Source organism: Nycticebus coucang, chromosome 22 (genome assembly GCF_027406575.1).
Source record: "Nycticebus coucang isolate mNycCou1 chromosome 22, mNycCou1.pri, whole genome shotgun sequence".
In the NCBI taxonomy this organism is placed as follows: Eukaryota; Metazoa; Chordata; class Mammalia; order Primates; family Lorisidae; genus Nycticebus; species Nycticebus coucang.
The window spans coordinates 47356142-47381165 of NC_069801.1; the positions used below are offsets into that span (position 1 = coordinate 47356142).

The following is a 25024-nucleotide window of genomic DNA, read 5'->3' on the forward strand; positions in this document are numbered from 1 at the left end:
GCACTCATTTTAGTGATGGAAATGCTCACTGGTGTTTTCAAAATTCCTTTTTGGAAGTGTTCTTAAACCGAACAAGAATATCAGTTTTGTTATTTTAGAAACATTTCTCAAATTAACCCCAAACTTCTTTATAGCACTGTCTATCTTAGCCACAGTGTTGGGTTCATTCATGTGTAGTATTCTGTTTAATCCTCAAAACGACCCATATCAAGTAGATACTATGTTCATCTCCATTTTTTTCCAGATTAGAAACAGGCTCATTAGTTGTTTGAGGCCACAGAGCAACTAAGTGGGAAATCAGGAGTTGAGCATGGTTTCCTTAATTATTTGCAAAAGGCACTGGTCTGAAGTTGGATCTATAGAGCTGTAACACGATATCAAAGACCAGGCTCCCAAATGGATGCCTGGGAAAGGAACAATCCTCTACATGGGAGATAAGCTCTAGAATTGAGAGTTTTATTGCTGTTGATTTTTAGTTACTAGACATGTCTAGGGATTCTTTAGAGTACTTTTTGTTGTGGTAGAAGAGAATTCAGGGGCAGCAGGCATGAGAGGTTGGGGGGCTATGAGGAGAAAAAGAATCTTCTTCAACAAACTCCCAGGGAATCATGGTAAAGTCAGTGGAAACTCTTCTGCAACCTTGATTAAAGGAATCTCACCAATGGCTCTCATTTATCTCAAGATAAAATACAAGCTTCATTCAAAAAATATCTTTTAAATGCCAGCTAATGCCAGAGAATGACACCCCCCTCTATGCCTTGGCCCTCAGGGATCTTTCATGCCTGCAATGCCATTCTCTGTCCTACATTTTAATTTTTTTTGCTTCAGTAACACCAAACAGGTTGTAGACCCCTCATCCTAATCTTTGTCTAGGTATTTCTCATCTTTTAAGATCTAAGTTGATGTATCTCCTCTATGCTTCTACAACATATTATACTATATGGGTCTATTTATATTGCTTTATCTTCCTCATTAGATTGAGTTTATCAAGGGCATGAAACCTCTATATCCCAGATCCTTAGTGGACATTTAATAAATATTTATAGCCCTCAACTGGTTGAGCATCCTTCACAGTAAAGGTCAATAAAGAGGCCATACAACTGATCAACACATTATCAGAAGCCAATTCTTTGTCACATATACTTAAAAGAAACCTAAGAATTTAGAATCTCCGCTTTACTGAAGTTGGAGGTCTGCTTTGTACAATATTGTAAATTCCTCAAGAAAAAGGCAGCACTCTTACTACCAAGTACTCTCAAATGAAATCAGTTTGAAGCAGTTTTCATTAAGATGGACTGAATGTGGCATCGTGAGAAACACTTTATCAAATGTAGTGTTTTACTTAGTGATTAACTATATACCAGTTGATGAAGCTCCCTAAATCCTTTGTAATCCCACCACTCCAATAAACATTTAATGAGTATATAAGTTCAAAAAGCCTAGCAGAGGATTTAAACCTTCAATCTTGTTTTTATTTACTCTTGGAACTCAATTTCTCACTTCAAGTGCAGAATGCTGGTGCTTGAGGCTCATCTGTTGCCCTGGTAAAATTAATGTGCCTCCCACAGTTTAAATTAAACATGTGATATTTAAGATGAAAGAAATTTAGTAGGAGAGACACAGTATCATTCACACTCGCCTTAAAATGTTTGAATATCAGCAAACTATTTTTCTCAAAAATGATCCATTCAGATGTTTTAAAAAATAATTTTGAGCAAGATTTATTTTAACTCTGAAATGTGAAATCTGAAAAGGAGAGATGAAGTGAGATGAAGTTTAATAAATAAATCTTGCAGTACAGCAGTTAGCACTGAAAACTTGAAGTGTGGTAGTGTAGTGTAAGCCATATTTATCTGTGCTAGAACACATGAGCTCTTATTTGGCCCCTACTACTTATTATTGATGTATAATATGTAAAAGTCAGGTAACTTTTCTAAACTTTTTCATCTCTACAATGGGACTGTAAATACTTTATGTCCCTATCTCACAGGTTTGTTGTGGGGTTCCAATGAGATATGTATAGGAAAATGTTTTACAAACCACAGAATATTATATAAACTCAAAGTAGCATTTCTATTACCATACTTAAGATAATACACAATTAAAAGGAGATGTATACAATCTGATGACTGTAATAAATGAAACTATTTAGATGTAATTTTGAATAACTTATCTGTTAAGAAGTTAAACTTTACTTAAGTTTAGAGAAATATAATAAACTACATATAAACTATTGATCTGTAATTTGGAAAAGAGAAATGAGGGAAGAAAAAAGCCCTGGACAAAGAGAGAATGATAAAGACATTTTATCAGTCCAGTAAGGTCAGTAATTGTGGTATGAATCTAGTATGATACAAAACTTTAATTACTTGAACCAATGACTTTCATTTGCTAAAAAGCACAGACACTATCAAAAGCAAGTAATTGTTTCACTAGAAATATCTAACAGTTAATAAACAAGATCTTATACACCTCTGGGGAATATCAGTCTGAATAAATCCGAATGCCAATTTAGTATACAAGATACTTAGTAAAAATTCTTTTGTCCATAATATACTGTATGTTTAAGTACGTGCATTAAAGCTTAATGTATGTTGTATATATACATAGTCTATCTTTTAGAAGCTTTTGAAATGAGATTTTTAAAATATCTAAAAGGCTTTGAAATTTTCTGTTTACTTCAATTGCTTAGCGAACTTGATGGAAGGCAGAGACAGATATATCCCAAATATACTCTTCTCAAGGAATGAGTTGAAAAATAGATGATTTGAAAACTATAAATTGAGGGGCAGCGCCTGTGGCTCAAGGAGTAGGGCGCTGGTCCCATATGCCGGAGGTAGCAGTGGCGGGTTCAAACCTAGCCCCGGTCAAAAACCAAAAAAAAAAAAAAAAAATAGGAAACTATAATTTGAAAAGTCTTAAAGAAAACCAAAACTCTTTAAAACATTTATGTCCAATATTAAGTGATTGCTTCAATATATTAATAACATGGTCATATAATGAAATATTCTATAACGATTAAAAATCCTGCTGAATTACATACAAAGCATCCTTGCAAAAAGCATTTCACCTGCATCGAACAGAGCTTTTGGACCTAATCTATTTTTCAGGAAATCAGAGGCAACAGAACAAGTTAAATAACATCACAACGAAACAATCATACAAATTCAGAATTTGGAACAATGTACAAGTCATTCGGCCTGATTTTTTCGTAAAGTAAATGCCAGAAAGAAAAGAGGAAATATGGTACTTGCTTAAAAGGGATTTAAGAAATCTAACACTCAAATATAATTTATGATTATTGAGTCAATTATGGTTCTAAGAAAAACAGCTAAAAAGAAATTCTGAGGACAAGGTAAAGTTTGAATATGTAGTGAATGTTATATAGTATTAGGGAATTATTGTTAATTATTTCTTGTTTCTTTTTTTGAGACAGAGTCTTTGTCATCCATCATCATCGCTTACTCCAATTTCAAATTCCTAGGCTTAAGCAATCCTCCTGCCTCAGCCTCCACAGTAATGAATAAACTGGGTATCCTAAATGTTTTTCTGCAGTTTTAATAACTTCAAAATGTAACTGCTATAAACTTAAAAAAAAATCATTTGAAACTTTATTCATATTTATTTTATACCTATTTGCTTCCATGAACTTTGAATAATAAATTTTTAATTCATTTTATGTTCCAGTCAGCATTTGCAATTTTCAAGTGGACAGGTACTATAACAAAAATTTATCATAAAAAATTTAATCAATATCACAAATCCAAATAAGTATAAAAATTACAAATAATTAAATTTAAAAGGCTGCTCTTTGGCCAGTTTGTAGCTTAAACTTTTGAAGTCACTAAGGTTTAGTATTCCATTAAGACTCTGAGGTGCCAGAGTCTGGGAGAAAAGACTCCAGGCATCTCTGGCTGGTGGGATCCGCCTATAATCAGCCCTTTGAGAACAGAGGGAGTCAGCGAGAGACTTCAGGACCCCAAGAGGACAAAAGCAGTGAAGAACTGGCAAATGGTTGTGTGTGTTTGTTCGGTCTAATTCCGCCAGAAGCTGTTAAGTACAGCAGCACTGAGATTGCAAGCTGGAAAGGCCTTGCCTGTGAGCTGTTTTGGTGTTTTTGGACTTTCTACTCAGTTGAAATGCCTTGGGAGAGCTTGGACAGGAGTGCGGAGAACTTTGGGCATTGTCTAGGGTGCCAGACTTAGCCACGGAGCCTGTCCTGGCAAGCTCCATCCTCAGCATTACAGAGCAAGGATTGAGTGGGAGCGAGTAATCTAGAGACAGAGCAGCCTAAAGGCATGCACTGAGATGACTTGCAGCCTTAGCCCTCAGGGGAGAGTGAGACTGGTTTTGGCAAACTGGGTGAATGGATAGACATTTCAGGAGAGATCCCAGCGACAAGTGCTTTCCTGGGAAAGCTTCTGTTTAGCCAAGTTTAGCAGTTTAAAGTGCCTTTTAAGAGGGCTGAGGAGAGATTTAGGCTCTCCACCCTGCAGGGTTTGAGAAATCAGCAGAGGCCTCCAGTCTCCATCTTGTACAAGTGTATTAGCATTGTGTTTAATATCTCATACCCCAGAAGATTACCTGTTGCCCAGACAATACTCAGCAAGATATATATACTGCTTTGGTTTTGGTTTTATTTTTTGTTTGTTTGTTTTTTTCTTGTTGTTGAATTGTTTTTTAATTTCAACATTTCCCTATAGATTTTGCTTTTCTTTTTTTTCTTTATTTTTCTAGTTTAAATATAATTTCCCATTGTTGCCTTTTTCAACAACTAGAACTTCATTTCTGCTAGTGTTTCTACCCCTATTGTTTGTTTGTTCCCCAAATTTTATCCTGTAAAATTATCTGATTGCTTGTTTTGGTTAGATTTATAGCATTTTTGTCTTTCCTCTCTACTTGGTGCAGGTGGGGTACTGTGTCCAAACAGGCTAGCAAAGAGCTGCTGACCTCAAGGGAACCACACAACCCGGCACCCCCAGAGCTTGGGGGTTTTTAAGGTTGAGTCAAAGTACCCTACTGTATACCTGTATTGCTCTGTCTCCCTCTTTCTGTGCCTCTCTTCCTTTTGTCAATATTCTCTTTTACTCACCCTCTCTCCTTTCTCTCTTTTTTTTTCTTTCTTTTGTTTTGTTTTGTTTCTTTCTTTATCCCCTACCTGCTCTTTAACTTTCTCATCCTTTTGGTCCTGTACCAAAAGGACTCATCAAAATCCTAGTCCAGAGGCACAGCAACTTAAAGAGCAAGAGGAAGTGAAAGGAAAATTAGGGCAAGGAAACAGAAAAAAGAAATCACTCATGAGGAAGAATCAGCAGAAAAATCCTGGCAACATGAAAAACCAGTCCAGAACAACCCCACCAAGGGACCGTGAGGTAGCTACTACAGAGGATTCCACCCATAAATAAATGTTAGTAATGACAGAAAGGGAATTTAGAATACAGATGATGAAAACAATGAAGGAAATGATGGAAACAATGAAGGAAACTGCTGATAAAGTGGAAAATAACCAAAAGGAAATCCAAAAACAGAATCAAATAAGAGATAAACGATATGTTGGGAGGCTGAGGCAAGAGAATCGCTTAAGCCCAGGAGTTAGAGGTTGCTGTGAGCTGTGTGAGGCCACAGCATTCTATTGAGGGCCATAAAGTGAGACTTCTGTCTCTACAAAAAAAAAAAGAGAGAGATAAACGATATGAAGAATATAGAAAGGATATAGCAGAGCTGAAGGAACTGAAGCAGTCAATTAGGGAACTTAAAGATGCAATAGAAAGTATCCACAACAGATTAGACCATGCAGGAGAAAGAATCTTGAGGTAGAGGACAAGGCTCTTGAGATAACTCAGATAGTTAAAGAAGCAGAAAAGAAGAGAGAGAAAGCAGAATGTTCACTGACAGAATTATGGGACTTTATAAAGTGTTCAAACATACGAGTTATAGGTATCCCAGAAGGGGAAGAAGAATGCCCCAGGGGAATGGAAGCGATACTAGAGAATATTATAAATGAAAATTTCCCAATATCACCAAAGATTCTGACACACTCCTTTCAGAGGGATATCGGACTCCAGGTCGCTTCAACTCTAACCAAGCTTCTCCAAGACACATTGTGATGAACCTGTCCAAAGTCAAGACAAAAGAAAAGATTCTTCAAGCTGCCAGGAGTAAGCACCAGTTGACTACAGGAGCAAATCCATCAAGGTGACTGTAGACTTCTCTAATGAAAATTTCAAAGCAAGAAGACAATGCCATCTACCTTTAATTTACTTAAACAGAACAATTTCTAGCCCAGAATTCTATATCCTGCTAAGATAAGCTTTAAAATTGACAGAGTAATCAAATCATTTACTGATATACAAACATTGAGGAAATTCACCACAACAAGACCAGCTTTACAGGAAATACTTCAACCTCTTCTCCACACTGACCATCACAATGGATCAACAGCAAAGTAAGAACTGAGAAATTAAAGGACAGAACCTAACTTCCACAATGATGTAAAAGATAAAAGTAAGCATGGCGTCTCACAATATATGAATAGAACACTACCACACTTATCGATTATCTCAATAAATGTTACTGGCTTGAATCCCCACTGAAGATGCATAGATTGGCTGACTGCATTAAAAAACACAAGCCATCCATTTGTTGTCTGCAGGAAACACACCTAACTTCAGAAGACAAATTACAACTCTGAGTTAAGGATTGGAAGACAATTTTTCAGGCAAACAGAATTCAGAAGAAAAGAGGAGTTGCAATCTTATTTTCAGATACATGTGGATTAAAGCAACTAAGGTCAAAAAAGATGGTCACTTTATATTGGCCAAGGGAAAAATAAAAGAAGAAGATGTTTCAATTCTAAATATTTATGCACCCAATTTAAATGCTCCTAGATTCTTGAAACAGACCTTACTCAGTCTGAGTAATGTGATATCCTATGATATCATAATAACAAGGGACTTCAACATTCCTCTTACAGAGCTAGACAGATCCTCTAAACAGAAATTAAACAAAGATATAAGGAACTTAAATGAGATCCTAGTACAATTGTGCTTGATAGACGCATACAGAACACTTCATCCCAAAGACAAAGAATATACATTCTTCTCATTGCCCCATGGAACATTCTCAAAATTGATCATATCCTAGGCCACAAAACAAACCTCAACAGATTCAAAAGAATTGAAACTTTACCTTGTATCTTCACAGACCACAAGGCACTGAAGGTGGAACTCACTCCAATAAAAACGTTCAACCCCATACAAAGGCACGGAAATTAAACAAAATTCTGTTGAATGATACTTCAGTGCAGGAAGAAATAAAATAGGAAATCATTAACTTACTTGAGCATAACAATAAAGAAGACACAAGCTACCAAAACCTGTGGGATACTGCAAAAGCGGTTTTCAGAGGAAAATTTATCACTTGCAAAAGCAGTTTTGAGAGGAACATTTATCACTTTTGATGCCTACATTCAAAAAACAGAGAACGCATCAACAAACTCACAAGCCATCTTATGGAATTGGAAAAAGAAGAACAATCTAAGCCTAAACCCAGTAGAAGAAAAGAAATACCCAAAATCAAATCAGAGATCAATGAAATTGAAAACAAAAGAATCATTCAGAAAATTAATGAAACAAGGAGTTGGTTTTTTGAAAAAATAAATAAAATAGATAAACCTTTGGACAGACTAGCAATAGAAAAGTAAAATCTCTAGTAACCTCAATCAGAAATGATAAAGGGAAAATAACAACTGATCCCACAGAGATACAAGAGATCATCATCTGAATACTACCAGAAACTCTATGCCCGGAAATTTGACAATGTGAAGGAAATGGATCAATATTTGGAATCACACCCTCTCTAGACTTAGCCAGGAAGAAACAGAGCTCCTGAACAGACCAATTTCAAGCACTGAGATTAAAGAAACAATAAAAAAGCTTCCAACAGAAAAATCCTTGTCCAGATGGCTTCACACCAGAATTCCATCAAACCTTCAAGGAAGAGCTTATTCCTGTACTGCAGAAATTATTCCAAAAAGTCGAGGAGGTAGGAATCTTCCCCAACATGTTCTATGAAGCAAACATCAACCTGATACCAAAACCAGGAAAAGACCCAACTAAAAAGGAGAATTTCAGACGAATTTCACTCATGAATATAGATGCAAACATTCTCAACAAAAGTCCTAGCCAATAGATTACAGCTTATCATCAAAAAAGTCATACATCATGATCAAGCAGGTTTCATCCCAGGGATGCAAGGCTGCTTTAATATATGCAAGTCCATAAACGTTATCCACCATATTAACAGAAGCAAAAAAAAAAGACCATATGATCCTCTCAAGAGATCCAGAAAAAGCATTTGATAAAATCCAGCATCTTTTTCTAATTAGAACACTGAAGAGTATACGCATATGTGGCACATTTCTGAAACTGATTGAAGCTATCTATGACAAACCCACAGCTAATATTTAATGAATGGAGTAAAACTGAAAGCTTTTCCTCTTAGAACTGGAACCAGACAAGGTTGTCCTGTCACCTTTACTATTCAACATAGTGCTGGAAGTTCTAGCCAATACAATTAGGCAAGACAAGGAAATAAAGGGAATCCAAATGGCAGCAGAGGAGGTCAAACTCTCCCTCTTTGCTGATAACATGATCTGTTTTTTGTTTTTTTTTTTTAGAGACAGAGTCTCACTTTATCGCCCTCAGTAGAGTGCTGTGGTCTCACAGCTCATGCAACCTCCAGCTGCTGGGCTTAGGTGATTCTCTTGCCTCAGCCTCCCAAGTAGCTGGGATTACAGGCACCTGCCACTATGCCTGGCTATTTTTTGTTGCCGTTTGGCCAGGGCACGGTTCGAACCCACCACCCTCAGTATATGGAGCACCCTACTCACTGAGCTATAGGCACCGCCCTGATGACATGATCTTATACTTAGAGAATCCAAAAGACTCAACTACAAGATTCACAGTAATGTCTCAGGATATAAAATAAATGTCCACAAGTCAGTAGCCTTTGTATATGCCAATAACAGTCAAGATGAGAAGCTAATTAAGGACACAACTCCCTTCACCATAGTTTCAAAGAAAATGAAATACCTAGGAATATACCTAACGAAGGAGGTGAAGGACCTCTATAAAGAAAATTATGAAATCCTCAGAAAGGAAACAGCAGAGGATATTAACAAATGGAAGAACATTCCATGCTCATGGCTGGGAAGAATCAACATTGTTAAAATGTCTATACTTCCCAAAGCAATCTACCTATTCAATGCCATTCCTATTAAAATACCAACATTGTAATTTCAAGATTTGGAAAAAATGATTTTGCATTTTGTATGGAACCAGAAAAAAAACCTGTCATTAAGGCAGTTCTTAGTAATAAAAATAAAGCTGGGGGCATCACCATATCAGATTTTAGGCTGTACTACAAAGCCATAGTGGTCAAGACAGCATGGTACTGGCACAGAAATAGAGACACAGACACTTGGAATCGAATAGAAAACCAAGAAATCAAACTAACATCTTACAACCACCTAATCTTCGATAAACCAAACAAGAACATGCCTTAGGGGAAAGACTCCCTATTCAATAAATGGTGTTGGGAGAACTGTATATCCACATGTAAAAGACTGAAACTGGACCCACACCTTTCCCCACTCACAAAAATTGATTCAAGATGGATAAAGGACTTACATTTAAAGCATGAAACAATAAAAATCCTCAAAGAAAGCACAGGAAAAACACTGGAAGATATTTGTCTGGGGAAAGACTTCATGAAGAAGACTGCCATGGCAATTGCAACAACAACAAAAATAAACAAATGGGACTTCATTAAACTGAAAAGCTTCTGTACAGCTAAGGAGACAACAACCAAAGCAAAGAGACAACCTACACAATGGGAAAGGATCTTTGCATATTTTGAATCATACAAAAGCTTGATAACTAGGATCTATAGAGAACTCAAATTAATCCACATGAAAAAACCAACAAGCCCATACATCAATGAGCAAGAGACATGAATAGAACCTTCTCTAACAAAGACAGACAAATGGCTAACAAACATATGAAAAAATGTTCATCATCCCTATCTATTAGAGAAATGCAAATCAAAACCATGCTGAGATACCATCTAACCCCAGTGAGAATGGCCCACATCACAAAATCTCAAAACTGCAGTTGTTGGCATGGATGTGGAGAGAAGGAAACACTTTTACACTACTGGTGGGACTGCAAACTAGTACAACCTTTCTGGAAGGAAGCATGGAGAAACCTCAAAGCACTCAAGCTAGACCTCCCTTTTGATCCTGCAATTCTATTATTGGGCATCTACCCAGAAGGAAAAAAATCCTTTTATCATAAGGACACTTGTACTAGACTGTTTACTGCAGCTCAATTTACAATTGCCAAAATGTGGAAACAGCCTAAATGCCCGCCAACCCAGGAATGAATTAACAAGCTGTGGTATATTTACACCATGGAATACTATTTAGCCATTAAAAATGGAGACTTTACATCCTTTGTATTAACCTGGATGGACGTGGAAGACATTATTCTTAGTAAAGCATCATAAGAATGGAGAAGCATTAACCCTATGTACTCAATTTTGATATGAGGACAATTAATGACAGTTATGGTCACAGTGGGGGTGGGGTAAGGGGAGAGTAGAGAGAGAAAGAAGGGGGGGTGGGGAAAGGAGGGGCAGAGAGAGGGAAGGAGGGAGGGGGTGGGGTCTTGGTGTGTGCCACACCCTTTGGGGGCAAGACAGGATTGCAAGAGGGACTTTGCCTAACAAATGCAGTCAATGTAACCTGGTCTATTGTATCCTCAATGAATACCCAACAATAAAAAAAAAAAGGCTCTGAGGTGCCTATACAGGGAAGAAGCAAATATGGCAACAACATTTCTATAATTATTGAATCTAGTTATAGAGGATTTGGATGTTCATTGTACTATTCTTTCTACTTTTTCCGTATTAAAGGTTTTGGAAAATTGTTTTGCTTGCTAAAAAGTTAAACTATAAAAGAAGTTATAAGTAAAGAAATTATTCTATAATATTGAAAGATGAAAAAAGCTGTAACAGGATTATCCTCATCTAAACATACAATTGAAAGCATAGAAAGGGGGCCCTGACAACTCATGGCAGCTGCAGCAGCTTAGGTGCAATGCAGTGGTGACCGAGCTGCTACTCTGGTGGGTGAATGCCAAGAAAGTGCTGTGCCCTTTCTGGCCTGGAAGATGGTGAATTATTTCCTGGGCCAGAGTGTGCTCTGGAGTTCCTGGCACCAACTGTTCACTGTTGTCTGGCAAAAGTACCTGAATCCATATAGCAAATATGTCTTGATGGAAGGCACAGTACACCAGGAGGTGACCCCTGATCAGAAGCTCCTATCACAGTCACTTGTGACCAAGAAGCAACAACACACTCCAATGGACCAAGCAACTGTTTCCTACCAATGCTGCTCACTTGTACATTCTAGAGGACTGTATTGTGGATCCACAGTTATCAGACCATAACCACCTTCACTAGCTGATGGTGGGAAAAGAATGATGTATTTACTTACAATAGCAGCTGGACCGAAATCTGTTGGGAAGCCTGGGTGTTCTCTAGCTTATATGGCATCTCCAGAGCTGTCCAGGAACTTGATCTTGCCCAGTTCAAAAGCAGCATGATCAAGACAATGAAAGATTTTAAACACAGCTTGGCCAAATTGCAGGGTGAGGCCCTTTCCAAAACACTTGTTGAAATACCCAAGGAAGCCAAGGGGAAGACAAAGGAGACTGTACTAGAAGCTACAGAGAAGGCCAAAGACCTAGCCAGCAAGACAGACACCAAGAAGCAGCAGCAGCAGCAGCAGCAGCAGCAATTTGTGTAGCCAGCCCATCACCATCACACACCAGACAGCTCAGCTAAAATCTCTCTGCCCTCTCTCCATTGTATTTTATTATTAGAAATCAAACTCCAGCCCTATCCACTGTGTGGATAGTAGGTTGGGGGTGGGTGTCCAGTTTGGTATATGTAGTACAGCAGGCACACTGTCCATATCTGGGTTGGGCCTGCTACACTGAGATTGGGCAACTGAGGACAAGGGTGTGGTGACTTGTCCCAGTCACAGCTAGTATACAGGTAAAGTGGCAATAAACACTAGACTGTAAGTTCCATGAGGGCAAGGCTATATGTTCTGTTCTCTGATGTGTCCCAAGTACCTGGAACAATATCTAGCATATAATTAGGCACTCAAGAAATATTTATTGAATGTAAAATATATATACTGTATATGTATATAGAAAGAACCTATGCCATAACATTAACAATCTGTGTTAGAATACTTTCCCTTTGCTTTTCAGTGTTTTCATAAACCTATATTTATAAAAGCCATAAACATATTGCCATAAGCAGAAATAATAGCCATTTTATATAGATTTAATTAATAAATAAATGCTTAAAACCATCTTTTTAAAAGGCTATTCTGTTATTTTTTAGGCAAAGACTAGTTTCTTAATCTAAATTCATTAAACTGTCAATAATACCTCTATGTTTGATTGCTATCATAAAATTTCTAAAATGTTTTAAAACGAATTTTTAAAATTTTATTTCAGAATATTATAGGAGTGCATACATTTTGGTTACACGATTTGCTTTTGTACATTTCAGGTTGAAGTTTTAAGTATGCCCTTCACCCAGAATGTATGCATTGTACTCATTATTGTGAATTAACCTAATCCCTCCTACCTACTTGATTTCTCTTGAGTTATACTTCCATATGTGTGTACTTAAGTGTTGACTAATTCCAGTTTAGTAATGAGTACATGTGCTGTTTGTTTTTCCATTTTTGTGATGCTTCATGTAGAAGAGTGGTCTCCAGTTCCATCTAGGTTGTTAAAAAACACAGATCACAATTTTTTTTAATGGCTGAGTGGCTGATGTAGTTTCCACATCTTTGAGATTATGAATTGTGCTGTTATAAACATTCAATGTACTTAGGGTAAAATGTCTTTTCTTCTTTCGGATAGCTACCTAGTAATGGGATTACAGGATCAAATGACAGGTCTAGTTTAGTTCTTTGGGGTATCTCCATGCTACTTTCCATAGAGGTTGCAGTCCCATCAACAGTGTATAGTGTTTCTCTCTCTCCACATCCACACCAACACCTGGTGTTTTGGGACTTTTTGATAAGAGCCTTTCCCACTGAAGTTAGGTGATATCTCCTTGTGGTTTTAATTTGCATGTTCCTGATGATTAGAGATGTTGAGCATTTTTTCATGTATTAATTAGCCATTAGACTATATTCATTTGAAAAGTAAAATGAATTTTTCTTTATAGCAGAATTTGACATAAATTAGAAACCAAAAATCTCAGAGACACCCTGGCACTGTTTCCAAATCTCCTTGCTTTCCTTAATTTCAACAGCTCTTCCCTCTACTCCATGTACACACTATTCCTTCCTACTACTCTTTCTTTATGCTTCATTCATTAAACATTTATTGAGTGTTTACTATGTGCAGGGACGTAAGAGACACAGTCCCTGACAAAAGAAAACCAAATCTCCTGTGAAGATATATACAGAATGGACAATTATAAATAATGGGTTAAGAGATGAGCAGAGGATTTCACTGGAAAGTTCTAAAGGCGGGGGTGGGGGTGGGGGTGGGGCAAGTGCACCCAATGTGAGAGAGAACCAGGAAAGATTAAGTTTTAAAGGAAGAGTAGGAGTCCTCCAGGTAAAGATCAAGATGAAGGCCATTCCTAGGTGTGGAGATGCAAGAAAGAAGAATAAGATTATAGGGAATGGGAGGAGCTGAAGCCATACAGATAGTCAGGCACCAGATCACTTCTGTGTCAACATACAAATAGAGTGATTAGAACCTTCTGCTCAAAATGTATCTTCTGAATTTTTGTTACTGATTTTAATCTACTGGGTTTCAAATCACAAAGCCATTTCTATGTTTAAGAATCTTTTTATCTCCCCCCCAAAGTGACTTTTGGGAGGAAAATTATTACAGTTGTTAGATATACACTATTGTATGGAATAATCATTTTGGAAAAATAAATCATCCACCAGGAACCTGCCATTCATGTAAATGAAAAGTATACAAAAATATAGCCTTGTCCCTTCTAAGCATGTCCCCCTTTCTTTTGCTCTCTTTACAAAAACCCTGTTTTGGAGCTTGACGAGGTCTTCCACAACAGCCAGCAGTACCTTATCACAATATTGCTTCCTCTGAAATGGTTATCTTGGTGAAAATTAGGTTGGCACAAGAACCAGAAACAAATTAAGTTTTCAAAAAAACCCCAAAATGCCTCAGGCCTAGTAATAAATCTGTGGGATGCACTTTTTAATCAGAAAAGGTAAGACTGTACTTACATCTCGGGCTTTCACATAGAAGGCCTCTTGAAAAGCAGCTTCTAATGAGCCAATAAAAAATACAGGATGGCAGTCACCATATCTACAGGAAAAATTGAGTCTATTAATTAAATACATTTCAAATTCATTTCAATGTTTCAGAAGCCTAAATAACTTTTTTTGAGACAGAGTCTCACTTTGAGGCCTTTGATAGAGTGCCGTGGTGTCATAGCTCACAGCAACCTCAAACTCTTCAGCTCAAGTGATTCTACTGCCTCAGCCTCCTGAGTAGCTGGGACTACAGGCACTAGTCACAATGCCTGGCTATTTTTAGAGACGGGGTCTCACTCTTGCTCAGGCTGGTCTGGAACTCCTGAGCTCAAGCAATCCACCCACCTTAGCCTCCCAGAGTGCTAGGATTATAGGCGTGAGCCACTACGCCTGGCCCAACAAAGACTTTTAAAGTAAATGGTGAGGCTAATGTCTAGTACAAACCAAACTTTAAAAAATTTCTTCAAAAGCTTGGAAATGATTCCTCTTGGCCTATACTGATATATTAGAACACTGTAATTTTAAGTATCCCTAGCAAATGGATTTAATAAGTGCTAAAACTCACGCCATTTATAAGGTACAATTCTTAGTTACTCACTTTCATAAGACCTTCCCAGTTAGTCTTAACTTTGCACTTTAGTTCATTTATTACATAATTCCAATACAGAGGAAGAAATGGTTTCTTGCAGTTTCCATATTATATTACATCAGAAAATAGTACTAAAGAGAAATATCATTTATACCAAAATTGAGGGCTAACTATTAATTCTCTTTATATTTAAACACCTCAGCAGGCTGTCAAATGCACAAAAAATTTTATATTTATATTAGACTCTTAGAGAAAGAAATGCTAAACAATTCCAAAAACAGTTAAAAGGAAAAAAGCTGTTTACGTTTAAATTTTTTAATTACCTTCTTACTTAATTTTATTTTAAAGATTGTTCTGATTATCTGTCTTAGGATATACTAAAAATTAGTATCCTATATCCTAGTCCTTTGAGGTATAATAAAAATATTAAATTAGGATTCATTAATGACCTTCTATAAAGATATAGAAATAAGTTCTTCTTTGAAGAGGCACACATGATTTGTTAGTTATTTCACATTGAACTGTATGTGTTTCATTATCAGGATTATTGATTATCAATATAAATTAATAAATGAATCCTTTGAGTATTTTAAGGAGAAATTTTAAACAATCTATAATTAAAACTGCCCCAGAAAAATCACAGTAGCATAAAAGTATATCAATTTTATATATTTAATGTCCTAACCCTACCTTGAAGAAAACTCTGCTGTAAATTGTAATAAGGCATCTCCTTCATTTTCTGCGTTTTCTGGCACTAAAAAACAAACAAAAGAAAAAACAAAAACAAAAAAAAACAAAACAAATAGACACAAAAAACAAACCACATAACATCTAATCCCACATATAAGAAATATATTTAATCAATAAAGAGGAAATAAAATTAAATTTTAGCTTCTGTGATATATCTGAGGGGACATTTTAACTCAAAACATATTACATTTTATCAAACCAGAATCAAAAACTTTAAAAAAATCCCCAAGTTCATAAATTGTTGAAAACCAACTGGCACAATCCTGCCAAGCATCTATTACATGTGCAAGTTGTCATTTAGGATTTCATTGTTTTCTTAAAATAGACATCTGTGACTATATTATATAAAAAAAAAAAAGTCTGGCATTATTTTAAGGACCTCATTAATTGGGAAAATAGTCAATTTTATGTAAATATCCGATAGTCTTCTGTTCAGAGGAATTCTCTGTTTCACAGAATAAATGAGCCAGTTAGGGATTGTAGAGTTCATTTTGCATATAGCGTCGTTTGCTATTCTACAACATGCATCTCATTAAGTAGAAGTGAGAGAGATGGCATATTTACTTTACTGTTTTTCCTTCCAAAGATGGGTGCCAGTGAATGGAAAAGTACCATTACTACTTTTAAAACTGATACGATGTGGGGAAACAACTACCAGTCACAGAAAGTCCAGTTGTTTGTTAACCTCTGGGACGAAAGTAAAGAGAGAGAATCATAACTAATAACACATGTAAAACAAAAGTTATATTCCTTTGCATTTTTAATGACTTTTCCTAATGCATTGGGAGTTTGGGGGCTTAAGAGAATCAAAAATTCAAAAGGTTCTGGGTCTAATGAAGCATACCCACTCACTATATTTTATTGCTCCATGCCTAGAGGTCAGCAAGAGATTTTTAAGTTCACTGTTCTTCATAGGTCTGTGTACTAGAAGGGAGAAAGGGAGAATTAAGATGCTCAACCCAAAGAGCTATTAATACTCACTCATTGAAGATTTTCTCAGGGCAGATGATGCCATGCCGAATACTTCTCCATCATCCACTCCAAATTCTGTAGCATCTTCAAAGTCATCTCCATCACTATCACTAACCATATGAACATCGGTGCTTTGCTATTTAAGGAAAGATCTGATTAGGTCCATACTGACTTTAATAGATCAAATTCTAAAGTATAAGTTTATAATCACAATGGGATATCAGTCTTAAAAGAGTTTTAACAAATATTTTTCAAGAGAAGTCATGTGTTAGAATAAAGCTTGTTATTTTTCATTTTAAGGCTTACATACACTTGTAAACTTGCTATAAATACCTATAGATCAAAGGTTGGAGACTGAGGGAAACTGTAGAATGCTTACATACTCAACAAAGACAAGGACTTTTGTCTGTTTTATCTCCAGCTTATAGTACACAATTAAGGGCTCAATAAACAAGGAAATGGGTACAGGAGAAGTCAGAGACAAAATAAGCTATGATTCTCTCAAAAAGCTCACACTCGTCTATTTGGCAGGTAGAAAAAAATGGTAGCATTTTCAAACTTGCCATTTCCTTCCTGCAGTGGTTCTCAAAACTGTCATTAGTAAAATATGGTACACTATCTTCACAGTACTATGGGAAGATAACATGAAATAGCACCGTACGTGAGAGCTCTTTGTAAATTGAACTCTATGATGTTTAATTTAGTGTGGACACTGATAACATTCTCTATTTATTTTGTTTTTGGCAACATTAGTTGACTTTAAAGGCATTAAAAACATCAGCTTCAAAATCTGAACTAGGCTGCTGTTCTCTGGGTTTCAGTGGGCTTCCAAAATACTGAAAGTTAAAGCATAAAGAACTAGCTTGTGAGTACTGACAATTGTATTAATGCCTTAGGTGAGAAAAAGGACCTAAGCAAGGAGATGTGCCTGCCTACTACATTCAATAAATAAAGCCTACAAAGACTATTTAGCAAATGAAATGCTTATATTAAAAAAAAAATGGTACTATGTATTTAAGTTATGAAAATGGGGAAATTAGTTGATCCTGCAGTCTATGCAGAAGAGCCTAATGTAGAAACAAATATTTGACAGAAAACCATTAAGAGAAACAGAATCTAAGACTAATAAAATGTAGTTAGAGTGGATATTACTGGTCAGCTAACCTTTGAATCATAGATTTTTAAAACTAGAAGGGATCTTAGAAATCTCTCATTAGTAGTTTTCTACTACTTTTCATCAGGTTTACCTTCCTCCCCTATGCTCAATAAAATAGTAATTAAAATGGCAATACACACAATAGATAAACGTAGGGCTACTCTCATTGAGACAGGGGGAGGGTAATGGGGAGCCTAATGCTCTGAGAGTTGGCTTTTCCTTCCTCATATCTGTTTGACAGCTGGGTACCTTCAAAGGATTCCAGGACCCTGTTGATCACTTTTTAAAACTACTGATCAAGTAAGTCTAACAGTTCTCAAGTAAATACTAAGATATGTACTCCATTTGGCTTAGGATGCTCAGCACTCCCTCCTTGAACATACCCAAGCATTAATGCCCATAATCATAATCTTAATATTTTTCCCTCATATCTTTAAGGCAGTCTTTCCAATAGTTTGAACAGACAAGGTAATGAAGATATACCTGTTGGATGAATAAATGAATGGTCCTTGCCTCAGCAGTTTACCTACTATTCTGACTTAACTTTTTCTTATGGACACCTTGGTTCTACAAGCAATCCTAATCCTTCCTTATTAGTTTCTATAGAATCAAGTTCTCCTAGAGATAATCAACAGCTTAAAAACTCAATACCCCTTTCCCATTTCAAAGCAGTGAGGGAGACTTCTCTATAAAACAACACATTTATGAGACAATTGTGCTAGTAACTGTGTCCTAGATAGTCAAATATCTGGAGCATGAAGTTCCCTTTGACTTTGAGGCTTAGTGTTAAACAAGTAAAGGCTCAAGATCTATAAGGTATGCTGTAGGTTCCTTTATAGTGCCTAACCAGATTCACAGACAAGAGAGTAGAAAGAAATAGAGGCCAGTACTGCAGACCTTTTCACATCTCTACCAGCTAACCTATCATCTCAGCCTTTGCTTAAGTCTTGCCTAGTACTCACCCTTCCCTTTGAGAGGCATCTTATAAAGAACAAGAGGGGTGGGGGTCCCTCAGAGGAGGAAAAGGGAATGTTCTATAGGTGCTTCTTTCTTTTCTTATCCCTTTTACCTTACTGTCCCAGATGCATCCTCTTTCTTCAATCCAGCTGACAATCAAATAGCCCCTTTCCATAATAACAGGACCATAGCTCATTGTGTCTCCATTCTTCATTTTGACTTTACAAAGTATAAAATCCTCCCAGAAAATCCCAGAATAGGAAATCCCACAAGACATCTTCAAAGGGAGGTATCTAAAAAGGCAATTTTGTTGAAAAAAGTCTATTTCAAATATGAATTATTGAAGTATCTGCAAGAATGAGCTACTTAATTATATATAAGGAACTCCTCATCTCTTCATATTTTCTTATCAGCCATCTAACAGGTTAGGAAAGCTTTTTCTAAAAAATGAGATAATCTTTTTTCCATTAATGCTTGCTGATGAGAATAATCTCTTGGTATCAGTCTTAAGTGTCCTAAAATTCTTTGAATCCAGAAATGCAGTGATTCTATTTTCACTCTTTATTGAATTTTTATTATCTTTATCATTCAACAACATTTACAAATTCCCTACTTAGTGCCACACTATCTGAAACTGTGTGAAAGATAATAGTCCATGCTCTATCAATGAGCACCATGTAACACACACAGATACTTATAATACTGAGTGGTAATAAGTATTATGAATTTGACATACAAATTCAGAAAAGAACATCTTAACTCACTAGGGATGGGAAGATCAGGGAAATTTTTCTGGAAGACATGATAACTAAACCATTTGAGACAAAAATTTAAAACACATAAATTGTGTTTATGATTCTGAGCAAGTGACTTCATATTCCAACTGTTGAATATAACTAATACTGACCTCAAAATTACTGTGAAAATGAAAGGAAATGACATAGTATGTATGGTATCTTACAAAAAGGATACACAGAAGGAAGGTCTAAGAAAATTTCTAGAATAGCAGTGAATGATAAAAATTGTAAATAGGTTTAATAGAATGAGGATTAAGAAAGAAATAGCTATGGCATCATAAGAATAGCTATGGCCACCACCACCCAAAACCCTGAATTTTAGAACAAAAGACATTAGAGTTTAATACTCTTATTTTCTTTATGATTTTGGGCAAGTGACTTCATATTCCAACTGTTGAATATAACTAACACTGACCTCAAAATTGCTGTGAAAATAAAAGGAAATGACATAGTATGTATGATATCTTACAAAAAGGATTAACTGATTCTAACAGTTAAATTCAATTTTAGTCACACAGTAGAAAGAAGCCAACTATAGGGAGCTAAGTGAATAGAAGATGAAGAAATAGTCATCCAACACAGATCACTCTGAGAAGCTTAGCTGTAGGGGGAAAAAACAAAGAAAGATGGGACTAAAACACGAGGATGAGATAGGTGTGAAGGAATACATTTTTTGGAAAATTTGAACATGTTTTTAGGATGAAGTGAAGGAACCCACAGAGGAGAGGATAAAACGTAAGACTGTCCCCACAGCTATTAGGTCCATGCTATGGGAAAGGCTAGTATAATCAATGGGCAGAACATAAACTCTAAAAGCAAAAAAACTTCTCAACTAACAGATTAAGGCAAAAATTTGATGCCAACACAAAAATATCTTCTTTTGAATCGTCAAAGAAGACTAAAAAAAAAAACACCCTCAATGTATCAGATCAATGAGACAGTTTCAAAAAACCATTTAAGCAGTGATCAGTTTTTGGCTTGGGTCCATGATGAAAATTAACATTAGTGAGGAGATGGGTTTGGGGGAGAACATGTAAGTTTGATTTTTGTATAGAGTGAATCTGAAGTGGGCATTCAAAGAGAGATGTTTAGGAGGCAACTGGATTACTATTGATCCTGTCTGCCTGTGGTACAATGTCACATACTATAGCCTCTTGTCATCCGTCCCACACTTATGGCACCAAGTTTTGAAAACTGAAATACAGATTTTTGGCAATTACTTGCATTTAATTTCATTTCATTAGGTATGAACTTCTTTATGGTTAGGCTCTGCTTTCAGCCATATTCCCAGAACTCAGACCTGTACCTGGCATATATGAGGCATATTCAAAAAATTCATAGGAAATGAATTTTATGTAAAAACTATGCAATTTCTGTACTAAAATAAATTCATACTAACTTGTTATAACATGTCTAAACAAGATCTAGTTTGAGGTACTAAAAGAGCTCCCATTGGAGCAACATGAATTCTGCTAAAGTTGAAGCAAGAACAAACATTAAATTTATGGTGAAGCTTGGGTAAAAAAATAGTGAAATCATTGGTGCTTTACATGAAAATCCCAAATCAGTAGTTTACAAATGGATAAATAATTTTAAAAGGAGAAGAGATGATGTTGAAGATGAAGCCCACAGCAGCCGACCATCTACATCTATTTGTAAGGAAAAAATATATTTCTTTCATGCCTTAATTTAAGTAGACTTACAGTTAACAGCCGAAATAATAAGAAACACCAGAGATGCTCGGTACCTGTAGCTCAAGCGGCTAAGGTGCTAGGCATACACACCAGAGCTGGTGGGTTCAAATCCAGCCCAGGCCCTTCATACAATGACAACTACAATCAAAAAATAGCTGGGTGTTGTTGGCAGGTGCCTGTAGTCCCAGCTACTTGGGAGGCTGAGGAAGAGAATCCTTAAGACCAGGAGTTGGAGGTTGCTGTGGGCTGTGATGCCACAGCACTCTACCCAGGGCGACAGCTTGAGGCTCTGTCTCAAAAAAAAAAAAAAAAAGAAAAAAGAAACACCAGAGACATCTCAATTGGATCAGCTTACACAATTTTGACTGAAAAATTAAAGTTCAGCAAACTTTCTTTCTAGTGGTTGCTAAAACCATTGTGCACAGATACAGACAAGTGAAAAGTGTTCAATGGAAATTCTAAACAAGTAGGATCAAGATCCTGAAGTATATCTTCGAAGAATTTTAATATGAGATGAAATATGGCTTTACCAGTATGATTCTGAAGACAAAGCACAATTAAAACAAAGGCTACTAAAAGGTAGAAGTTGTCCAAGAGAAGCAAAAGCAGACAGGTCAAGAGGAAAGGTTTTTCTTTTTTTTGTATTTTATTTTTATTTATTTATTTATTTTTATTGTTAAATCAGAGCTGTGTACATTAGTGCAATCACCTGTACCCATTCTAAGATGCACCATAGATGTGGCCCCACTCATTACCCCCCTTCACCAAAACCTCCCCCCTCCCTTCCCCTTCCTTGGCTCTTTCCCCATAGTCTTGTGCTATAGTTGGGTTATAGCCTTCATGTGAAAGCTATAATTTAGCTTCATAGTAGAGCTGAGTACATTGGATACTTTTTCTTCCATTCCTGAGATACTCTGCTAAGAAGAATATGTTCCAGCTCCATCCATGTAAACATGAAAGAGGTAAAGTCTCCATCTTTCTATAAGGCTGCATAGTATTCCATGGTATACATGTACCACAATTTGCTAGTCCATTCGTGGGTCGATGGGCACTTGGGCTTCTTCCATGACTTAGCAATTATGAATTGGGCTGCAATAAACATTCTGGTACAGATGTCTTTGTTGTATTGTGACTTTTGGTCTTCTGGGTATAAACCTAGTAAAGGAATTATAGGATCAAATGGCAGGTCTATTTTTACGTCTCTAAGTATTCTCCAAACATCCTTCCAGAAGGAACGTATTAGTGGGCATTCCCACCAGCAGTGTAGAAGTGTGCCCTTTCCTCCACATCCACGCCAACATTTCTGGTTTTGGGATTTTGTTATGTGGGCTACTCTTACTGGGGTTAGGTGATATCTCAGAGTAGTTTTGATTTGCATTTCTCTGATGATTAAGGACGATGAGCTTTTTTTCATGTGTTTGTAGATCGTGCATCGGTCTTCTTTACAGAAGTTTCTCTTTAAGTCCCTTGCCCACCCTGAGATGGGGTCATCTGTTCTTTTCTTGTTAATACGTTTGAGTTCTCTGTGGATTCTGGTTATTAGACCTTTATCGGAGGTACAACTGCAAATATTTTCTCCCATTCTGAGGGCTGTCTGCTTGCTTTACTTACTATGTTCTTGGCTGTGCAGAAGCTTTTTAGTTTGATCAGGTCCCAGTAGTGTATTTTTGATACTGCTTCAATTGCCTGGGGAGTCCTCCTCATAAAATATTCACCCAGGCCGATTCCTTCAAGAGTTTTCCCTGCACTTTCTTCAAGTATTTTTATAGTTTCATGTCTTAAGTTTAAATCTTTTATCCAGTAAGAGTCTATCTTAGTTAATGGTGAAAGGTGTGAAGGCAAAACTTTTTTTGTGGTGCTCAAGGCATTTTGCATGTTGACTTTCTGGAGGGCCAAAGAGCATCTCCTTTTTTTGAGAAAGTTAGCCAAAGTTTTAGCAACAAAACAGCTAGGAAAGCTTCACCATAGAATCCTCCTCCACCATGACAATTTTGCAAGAGTTCTGATGGGAAATCATTAGGCATGTACTGTACAGTCCTGATTTGCCTCCTTCTGACTTCTTTTTGTTTCCTAACCTTTAAAAAACCTATATAGGGGGGCGGTGCCTGTGGCTCAAGGAGTAGGGCACCGGTCTCATATGCCGGAGGTGGCGGGTTCAAACCCAGCCCTGGCCAAAAACCACAAAAAAACAAACAAACAAACAAACAAACAAACAAAAAAACCTATATAGGGAACCCATTTTCCTTAAGTTAATGTAAAAATAACTGCACTGACAGGGTTAAATTCCCGGGGCCCTCAGTTCTTTAGGAATCTGCTAAGTGACCAATATTACTGCTTATAAAAGTGTCTTGAACTTGATGGACCTTAAGTAGAGAAATAAAGTTTGTATTTTTTATTTTTATCCTTTAATGCCATTTTTTGTGACCTTTTTGAAGTCCCTTATATAGATATACAATCAAATTTTATTTCAGGAATACTGAATGAATCTTCCTTGTCACTGAAACCTAAGCATCATTCCTACTTCTCATTTCCTACAAATTGTATCAGCTACCAGGCCTGCTGATTTTCCCTCTGAAATATGAGTGAATTATTGAATTCCTTGAATCCAGACCCTTCTCCGTTTTACTACTAATGTTCTAGTTCACGATATCATTATATCTGTTTTTCCTCTTTGGGAATATATAATTTAAATTTTTAAAATTTATTTTTTATTTATCTTTTATATTAGGGAGTATAGATGTTTTGTTTACATATTTTTTTCTCTATATCATTGGTTCTCAATCTTCCTAATGCCGAAGCCCTTTAATACAGTTCCTGTGGGTCGCAACCCACAGGTTGAGAACCGCTGTTCTATAGACTGAGTCAAAGTTATACATGTATGTATACCCTTCACTCTCCCACACTGTACCCAACAGATGTGAATTCACCCATCTTCTCCTTCACCCTCTCACAGCCTGATTTTCTTTTCTTCTCTCCTCTCCCCTCCCCTCCCCTCCACTCCACTCCACTCCTCTCTCTCTCTCTTTCTTTTTTCTGGAGACAGACTCTTACTGTGTCATCCACAGTAGAGTACTGTGGCATCACAGCTCACAGCAACCTCTAACTCTTAGGCTTAAGCAATTCTCTTTCCTCAGCTTTCCAAGTAGCTAGGACTACAGGTGACTGCCACAACACCCAGCTATTTTTTTGTTATAGTTGTCATTGTTGTTAAGCGGGTCCAGGCCAGGTTTGAACCTGCTAACCCCAGTGTATGTGGCCAGCGCCCTAATCACTGAGCTATGGGTGCTGAGTCCCCACAGATTGAGTTTCACTGAGATTTACTTCCATATATGCAACGCCATTCAATGGTGTTCCTATTCAAAAGTCTTTTGATCATATATGCAAAAGTTTATTTCTAAATTATCTATTATTTGCATTGATCTTTATGCAAATACTGTACTGTTTTAATTACTATAACTCTGCATTATGTTTTGGAAACAGGAAAAGTGAACCCCCAGCTTTGTTTTTCTTCAGGATTGTTTTAGCTATTTGAAGTCCCTTGAGATTCCAAATGAATTTAGGATGAGTTTTTCAATGCCTTCAAAAACATCATTGGGATTTTGACAGAAATGGCATTTGGGTAGTATGAACATTTTGACAACACTTAAGGCTTTCTTTTTTTTGTGTGTGGAGACAGAGTTTCACTTTATGGCCCTAGGTAGAGTGCCATGGCATCACACA

At 36.7% G+C, this 25024-nt stretch overlaps 1 protein-coding gene across 3 annotated transcripts in view; it reads right to left on the minus strand.

Annotated features, from left to right (window-relative positions):
- FAF1 (Fas associated factor 1) overlaps positions 1 to 25024 on the minus strand; it is a 498736-nt gene that overhangs the window by 141319 nt on the left and 332393 nt on the right. For all 3 annotated transcript variants that reach the window (XM_053575767.1, XM_053575768.1, XM_053575766.1), the window contains 3 exons: positions 16710 to 16836; positions 15669 to 15732; positions 14360 to 14441 (listed from right to left, as the gene is read on the minus strand). In XM_053575767.1, coding sequence (XP_053431742.1) covers positions 14360 to 14441; positions 15669 to 15732; positions 16710 to 16836 — 273 coding nt within the window. The remainder of the gene's footprint in view (positions 1 to 14359; positions 14442 to 15668; positions 15733 to 16709; positions 16837 to 25024) is intronic.